The sequence below is a fragment of the Pinus tabuliformis genome, chromosome 3_2, assembly GCF_031772625.1.
Source record: "Pinus tabuliformis cultivar Carrire ecotype Pingquan chromosome 3_2, CPIR1, whole genome shotgun sequence".
Lineage (NCBI taxonomy): Eukaryota > Viridiplantae > Streptophyta > Pinopsida > Pinales > Pinaceae > Pinus > Pinus tabuliformis.
In genome coordinates, this window is record NC_142302.1 from 676,364,368 (window position 1) to 676,373,387 (window position 9,020).

Sequence of the window (9,020 nt, forward strand, 5' to 3'; positions counted from 1 at the left end):
TATGAATCTAAACCTATAGGAACCTTGGTCACGATATGTTTGTATAAATGAATAACTTATATAGGGAAATCTTTAGAAATATTAGAGCTTAGAAACATAGAATGAAGATTCAAGGACATTGTTGATAGAGTTTTGGGCAGTTGTCTTGAAGGCTAGCTCTGAAATTTAGGAACAGAGTCTCTAGTCGCACTCTCAGAACAAGGAAATTTCAGCCATAGCCACATTGAGGTTCAGTTATGCGTGTGACTAGAATCCTTTGGTCACACTAGCAGGCTTGCATGTGTTTGGATGGGAATTAAATTTGGGTCAAGAAGTGGTCTAAGTTCAGGGAAAATGATCACCAGGGAAGGATACTTTGATGGTTGTGTGATCATGCTTCTTTGGGTGTTTGTAGTAATTTTAAGACAAGTGGACCCCATTTCCATAATGACATATTGGAAGTTGGGCCATGCATAGTAACTCTCAACACATGTTTTCCCAAGCAAGTAAAAGAGGGTAAATGTGGGGTGGGGTGTTACAACAGAACTGTGATTGAGGCCTACCATTCTGTTGCTCCATGTGAACTTGGAGTTGGGAGGTTTAATATTAAGAAGGTCCAAATGAGAAATTAAATCCTCTAGCTTGTCCATAAATGGATCCCTTACTATACTTTCTCCCTTTTTCTCCCAAAGGTGGAGATTCACATGGAAGTCACCTCTTATTATGCAATTCCCTATCCACCCCTTATCCTTTAGATTCATGAGAAATTCCCAATGGAGAGATTTATCTTAATAAGAAAGTGGCATATATACATTTACAATATTGAATAATTTGTTTGAGGGTAGATGAAGAAACCTTGACGCTAACCAATGAGGAGATTTCTCCTCTTTCACTATCTTGAACTCTATGTCTAGCCAAAGTGTGCACAACCCCCCAAACACTCCCCTTGAATTTGCTACACTTGCAACTTTTCTAAACTATTTTACTCTTATTGAGGAAATATTTCTCCCTTAGGTTTGATTCCTATAGTAGAATAATATGGGGTCTTTCTAATCTCAAGAGACTTATGATTTTTGATTCTCTGTTTTCACCAATAATTCCTCTACAACTCCAAGAAATTATATTCATTATTCATTATGAGTTTTTATACCCCTTCCTACTTGGGGACCGTCACTATTGCCTTGCTCTTTAGGTATTTTTTCCCTCTTCCCAAGGAGGCATTTAGAGTGGGTTGAGCTCTTCTTTCATTGTATGTTTCTACTTGTTTACTTTTCACATCCTTATTTTTTCTTTTCTCTACTCACCTTCTTGTTTTTACTTGTTCCACTTTATTTTCTAGTTTCACATTTGATATATCATTAGTTGAGATATACACCCTTACCATATATCTTCCTTCCTAGGGAAAAGAGAAATCTCCCTCTTCCTAAATTACTACCATTTCCATATCTTCATGATGTGGGAGGTCATTCTCTAACTTAGTCCATGTCTTTGAATCATACTTTCATACCTTTTAAGTCTTTGATTATTATGCGAGTACTATTTCTGCCAAAATAAGATCTTAGATCTTTTCCTTCTCCTCCTACTTTCTTTAGTGTTACAAAAATATTTTGGCTTTTGTATAATTGCTCCTTATCTGTATCCAAAATATGTACGTCTAGAGTGCATCGAAGATAGGAAGCGACTATAGGATCAAAACCACCTTGCTCTCTAGGAGGAGCCTCCCTACTTGAGTTATTCTTTTTATGCAAGCTTACCACTACTCACGTTCCTCATAATTTATATGAGAACAAATATTATTTATTTAATTTTAAAGTGATAAAAAATTACTAATTTATTAATAAATAATTTATATGAAAAAAATTATTATTTATTATATTTTAAAGTGATCTTGTTTTTGTTAGTTTTATGTAATAATGGAAACAATGTAACACAAGACATCATTGTTTTCATCAAATAAAACATTGAAGGTATACATGGAAAATATTTTTTGTCGACAAATAAAATTAATATATTATTTTTAAAAAATTTAAATATGTTTTTAGTATGTATATTTTCATAGTGAACAATAAGATAATGCGAGTTTCTGGAATATTGTGTGATTTTTTAGATGTTCGTATATTTTAACGCTAAAAATTGATAAAATATTCACTCGAAACATCAAACATCTCAAAAACATCACACACTATTGTAGTGATAAAATATTCACTCAAAACATCAAACACCTCAAAGGCATCACACACTATTGTAGAAGCTCCACTAATTATTTTAAATATGTTTACACTAATATAATGTATATCATATATAGAAAATAAATTCATTTTGAACAATAAAATTAATATCTAAATTTTTAAAAAATTAAATACAGTTAATTAAATTTAACTATAAATTAATTTTATTTTTATTTTTAAATTATATATAATATTCATTAAAATCAAAAAATAAATTTTAAATAATACTTATTTAAATATTAAATTTATTATAAACCTATTATGAATATAGCAATAAATTTGATAAGAACATTACAACAAACATATAAATACATATCATACATATTACATATAATTTTTAAGTGATACAATGAAATACATTGTTATTTTAATTAATATATATATATATATATATATATATATATATATATATATATATATTTTTTAAATTAATTTTAATATATTTTAATTTTAAAATTTTAATTTAATTCATTTTAATTTTAAATTTATTTATTAAAAAAAAAATCAAATATCTTGCAATTTGCAAGGATTTGAAAATTCATGGTTCATACGGAAATATGGATAAGTTTTGGAAATACAAATAGAAAGGTGTAGATCTGATCATGTACTCAACACATTAATAGTTAAGTTTGAGATAAAAACCAAAATTCTAGAAATATAATTGATAAATTCATTTTTAAAATGCGATAGGAATCAATTTGTTGGAGATACAAATATAAATGGTTTTTCATCCATCAATGGTTAATGAAGGCTATTCCTGAAATGCAAATACAAAAATTTATATATAAATTTAGATTTTATACTTAATAAATTTATAATTATAATTATAATTATAATTAAGATGAAAACTAAATTTCTATAAATAGATTTATCTAAATTTATATATAAATTTAGATTTTATATTTAATAAATTTATAATTAAGATAAAGATGTAGATTAAATTTTTATAAATAAAAATTAAAAATTTATCCAAAACTGAAAAGGTTTGGTCAATTTATTTTGCTCCTAATTTTTTGAAAATAAATAAATTAAACTTTTACATCATTTTAAATGTTCTTCATCATCACATATGTTATAATATTAAAAATATTATTTGAATGTAACACAATGAGCAATGTTATTTATAACATGCTTTAATTTTTTTTGGTTATCCTAATTTTTTGAAAATAAATAAATTAAACTTTTACATCATTTTAAATGTTCTTCATCATTACATATGTTATAATATTAAAGATATTATTTGAATGTAACACAATGAGCAATGTTATTAGTCCCTGCCTGGGACTAATAGCGATGGATTCGGCGTTGATCGGGTATTAATCCTGTGTTTGGCCAAGAATATTGATGTACATTTTTAACCAAAGTTTTCATATTAAAAATTAATATAAATGTTTTTATCTAATTTCTGATTGGGCAACAAAGTTGAGGGTCTTATTGCCGGCTTCACAGGTTTAAAGACATTCCGATCTGAACATAAGTTAGTTTGTCCTAAGTTTTTGGTCGTTCACTGCCCATTAATCGATTCTTTTGCGCAACATTTTTTCTTCTTACCAAAATTTAATGAAAGTTTCCGCTCGCAATTTGGCTTCACAAAAAATTTAACCAAAGTTTAGCATTGGACCTCTTATTGGAGACCTCACATGTCCCGAGGCAATGTTAGAGATCCAAAGAATTTTTATCCAAAGTAAAGAGAGGCACTTCACTTTTGTTAAAATTTGATGTCTGTGTATTAATAGATAGAAACTTTAACCAAACTTTGATGTCATGTGTATTACACAAATTTCATGTTAAATCGTGCCCCACAGCAGAGAAAAACTCTTGCATGTTAGCCTTCTGTCATGTGCATGATAACTCTTTGACACGCCATGGAGCCTCGCACAACACTTGTCTCTAATCAACTTCACCACTGGTCTCTAACATACCTGCTTCACCACCCATTTGCTTCTAATCTACTGCTCTGATTTACAGTTTGATAGGACTGGTCTCTAACATACCTGCTTCACCACCCATTTGCTTCTAATCTACTGCTCTGATTTACAGTTTGATAGGAGTGTAGCGAAGCAAAGAACCTATCCATTCCACTGGTTTACATTATGGTTTCAATATGGTTTGCTACACTGATCTGTGTCTTTAGTTAGCACGACGATGGCGCAGTCGGTTCTCGATGGCGCAGTCGGTTCTCCCATGTAGAGGTGTTACGGCCAGTTATGTAGGAGGAATAGCAGGGTTCAGCCAGCGGCGGGTGCTGCTGAGCATTGGATTTGACCAGAGAATTTATATGTCGGCTGTTCTTGGCCATATTGTTGGCCATCAGCCATCTGGAGGCTGTACTTTTCTGATATTGATGTTTCTGGTTGCCCCAGATCACCCTCTGAATCTTCTTAGTCTCCTCAAGTTTGAGCCCTGACATGTGAACGCCTTTGATCTTGAACCTTGGAGAATCCCAATTTTCATGGGTAATTAATTCCTTGGTGGAACCAGAAAGAACTGCAACTTTCTCGGCCTCCACGAGTGCTATCATGGGAAACCCCACGCCTTCGTAGTTTCTCAGAGGATCTCGAAGCTGGACGAGAAGGGAAATGGTGACAGAGTTGCCCATGTAGCCCTCCCCCTCTTTTTTCTTCTGCTGTTTCAGTACTCCATGGTGGGCTGCCAGAATAGCCCGTGTGTTTTCATTAGTTGTTGCTTCGTCATACAGGCCTGAGTCGACCGCCATCCATTCGTCTAGAGAAAAGGCCGTGGCCATTAATCTAGTTGAGTCTGAGCTGTTTGAACCAGTGATGCCATCGGGCCTGTTAATCTTCGATCGCTTGGCCAATATGCTATACGAAGCTTCTATTTCTGCCATTTCGGCCTGTATCTTGAGCCCTTCCAGTGCCATAGCTTCAGTTCTCTGCATAGCCAGAGGCACTATATTATCAAGAGATACGCTTTCGTCAAGCATAGTTCCTATGCCCTCTAGCCCCACAGCTTTAGATTTTTGGTTTCCAGACAAACTAGCGCCAAAGCCTTTTGGCAGCAGGGTGCCTTTGCCAGGCTGGTTTTTCAGATTTGCATTCTGTTCAGAGTACCTACGATGCCATGTAAAGACGCATTAATCAATTCAATTTCATCGAACCAATGAAATGAAAAAGACGGATTAATGAAGGCAACGAAAATGCCAACTGGTGCACGAATCGGCCCGTGTCGAGTAGACCAAGTGGTCTGCCAGCGTCTGTTCAGATCAAGCCACAAAGTGGAACACTGGACTATCTGCGAGGATGGTTTCTCCGCCGCTTCGTGGAGAGTATTTATTTTTGTTTAAATATTGCTGGTATAATGGTTTAGTGGGATCGGTGTTATAACAATTACAGGTCTATTTGTAATATTAGACATCACCCCTCTAATTTAACAATTAGAGGTCTATTTGAAATATTAGACATCACTCCTCTAATTTAATTTGATTACATTTTTCTAAAGAGTTTTAAAATATTTTACTTTCATAAAATGTCCATAGAAAAAAATAGATCGACAATAAATAGATGGAAAACTAAATTTCGGGGATTCAGTAATTCTCTTTTCTTCTCTTTTCTTCTGCACCAGATCTATTTTAAATACATATTTAATATGAGTCAAAAAGATCTAATTTCATGAACGGATATTATTTAAATATTTTACATAGTTTTTTTGTTTTTTTAATGAATATGAGTCAAATTTCAACTTTGATAATAGACAAATATAGTTACACATCACACTGCACTATAAAATAAGTTTTTCTGATCGACTAAAATATTAAAATATTAAATTTGTAAAACTCTAACATAAACAAACAAATAAACGATAACCATTCAAAATATAGAAAACTTTACTAACACATAAAACACTCTCTAACAAAACGTTTGATGAAAAAAAAATAACAAAAGCAAGATTTCTCTTTATCTCAACATCTTTCACTGAAATGTCACTTGAACATCGTGATATGGATGAGACTGGCTAGAATGGAAGCCATGCTCTCTAAGGGAAAAGACATGCCTCTATAGTATCCCTAAGGCATCCTCTCTAGGTTTATCCTCACCTTAGTCAACATCATGGTTTGGTTTCTTTTACAGTGGCTCGACTTGAAAATGATGCCTATAGTTATTATAAGATATAGGCAAAGTGACTGCAATTTTGTTATAACTATGTCCGCATTCACAGTATTTTTGGTTATGCCATAGTTCTTATGATGTATCTGTAATATTTTGGACAAAGGATTTATTTTTCCATAATTGATGTTTTTGGCTGACACATGGCTATGCTATAGTTTTTATGATGTATCTTTGGACAAAAAAACTTATCTTCCACAATTGGTTTGATTTTCAGTAATAAATAAGCTAGTCAGATGGATTTATATCTATCTCTATATATATATAATTAATAAAAACTTTAAATTTATAAATAAATTTATTATTTATAAAAAAGTATTATATTAAATAAATTTAAATATTGGATAATTTATATTTTTCATAATAATTATTATTAATATAATCTAATTATTATAGAATAGTTGAGTTCCTTATCTTTTATTATTAAAATTGTATTTTAATGATAAAAATAGATTAATTACATCAAGTTTCAAGTTTTATTATATTTAGATTATTTAATTTCAAAAATTGATAGATTTGTAAGGTTAATGTTTTAAATTTTTAATTAAAATTTGAAAATTATTATTGAAAAAAATCTAAAATTTAATATTTAAATTAAATTCAAATCAAAATCTAGTCAAATTTTCTCATTAAAAATAAACTTATAATATCTAATTAATTTATCTATTAGTGAAATGCTACTTAAGATTAGTCTAGTTTACTAGTTCTAGGATATAAACATATAATATGTGTAGTTGGTGTCCATAACTATCTAGTAACATAACCATATTAATAAATTTCGTTGATATACATGGATCTATTGATTTGCTTATAAAAAGTGGAAATATCATGGATGTCAACCACATTTATTAATATGGTTGTCCTAGTTGACAACACACCTAATTGGGTTGGATTTGTAGACCTTGACTATAGTTCATATTGATTACTTACGGTATAAAATAGTTAATGAGGATTGACCATAGTTGTCTAAAAGATTGTTGAGGGTTAATGATAATTGACCAAAATTAAAAAATAAGGATTGACCATAGTTGTCTAAAGATTGTTGAGGGTTAATGATAATTTGACCAAAATTAAAATTTGTTGATGATATAAACCATAATTGACTAAATTGATATAGTTTAAAGAGAATTAACTAAAATTATTTGTGATTAACTAAAATTAACCATAATCAGCTATTAATATACTACGATAAAAAAGTTTTAAAATATTTATCACTTAATCAAACTTATCAATTTTGAAAGTAAATCTATGATATTCACACTACTTAACTATGTTCTAGTCAAATGTCATTGTACTTATTTTTAGTTAAGTTTACTAGTTTAAAGATAAATATATTACATGCTCATTTAGCTTATTTATTTTTTAATTAAATGTGAGTTTTTTTTTTTAACTAAGCGATGTCTCTGTTTACTAACACCTATGGGTTTTAGTGTAATGGCAATCTTAACTCCAACAAGTGGTATCAGAACCAAAGGTCTCGAGTTTAAAACACATTGGGATTGCATTGGGTTTGAAACACACTAGGCTTGCATTGGAAGGTGATTGTTGGCTGCCGTTAATGGCGATACAGAAAAGTAAAGAAAAGATCAAAGCAGAGGAGTATTGAAATTTTACCCGCTCTTAGTGATAGCGCTGGCCATCCCTTCGAAGGAAATCTGCTCCACAGTCTTGCCTGCAATGTCGTCCAATGGCAAGGAGTCCATTGCCCGTTGCGGGGGGCCTCAAGATTCGGCTGCCAAATGCCACTGAGTTATCATGGGCACCGTTAGGAGAGCTACGGAGCGGCAATGCTAGGGGCTCAAGGCTCGCACTGCAAAGATGGTGGCGTTGTTCCGGCACAAAGAAAAGGCAGTCGCCTCGCCCAAGAAGGGGAGGGCAGGTTGGATGGCGGTGTGCGAGGAGAAGCCTAAGGTGGAGGACGACATCTTCGGGACCTCCAGAGGGATCGGTTTCACCAAGGCCAACGAGCTATTATGGTTTGACAGTTCAATAAGAGTGAAAGAAAGTAAAGAACGTAACGACTTTATACCAAAGAATGAAAGAAAGCAGTGCACCAAAGTAAAGAGCGGAACAACCTTGTACCAAAGAACCAAAGAATGGAAGAAATAACCCTACACCAAAGAGTGACTGCTCCGAAGAAGAAATGACATTGTCATAGAGAAGAAATAAGACCCTATCAAACTGTTTCACAAAAGAAAAAATGGTAAGTTAGCACAGTTCATACATTCTGAAACAGAAATTGATAAGTAAATTAGGCATATATTTTCCTTGTAGTCTGTACATATAATGCATTTATATTTTCCTTGTAGTCTTTACATATAATGCATTTGTACAATAATTGAATGATTCAAAGACAGTGGAGAAGAATCTGGTAAGTCGGGCATAATTCATGTATTTTCCTTCTCGTTGGTAGATATAATTCATTGATTCAAAGAAATTAGAAGTATACAAAAATTAAAAATAATTGTATGCACGAGACAGAAGCATACATACTTGGAAGCACGAGATAGAAGCGAGAGAAGCAGAGGACCTCTGGATTGGTCAATTTCATCCAGAGGTGATTCGCGAGCTGAGCAGAGGTCCAATTCCATTTTCCTAGCAGAGGTGGTTCGAGAGCAGAGCAGAGGTCCAATTCCATTTCCCCTGAAGGCCACCCTCCTCCTCCCTCTCGGGACCAACGTAGACTCAA

The 9,020-nt window shown here is 32.3% G+C and overlaps 1 protein-coding gene across 1 annotated transcript; it reads right to left on the reverse strand.

Annotated features, from left to right (window-relative positions):
* Positions 1–4,341: 4,341 nt before the first annotated feature.
* On the reverse strand, positions 4,342–8,034 carry LOC149182455 (protein PLASTID MOVEMENT IMPAIRED 1-RELATED 1-like). The gene is made up of 2 exons (XM_089414560.1): positions 7,946–8,034; positions 4,342–5,278 (listed from the first exon to the last, which is right to left on the reverse strand). Exons 1-2 carry the CDS (start codon positions 8,032–8,034, stop codon positions 4,342–4,344), a joined length of 1,026 nt encoding a protein of 341 aa, XP_089270686.1.
* Positions 8,035–9,020: the final 986 nt, after the last annotated feature.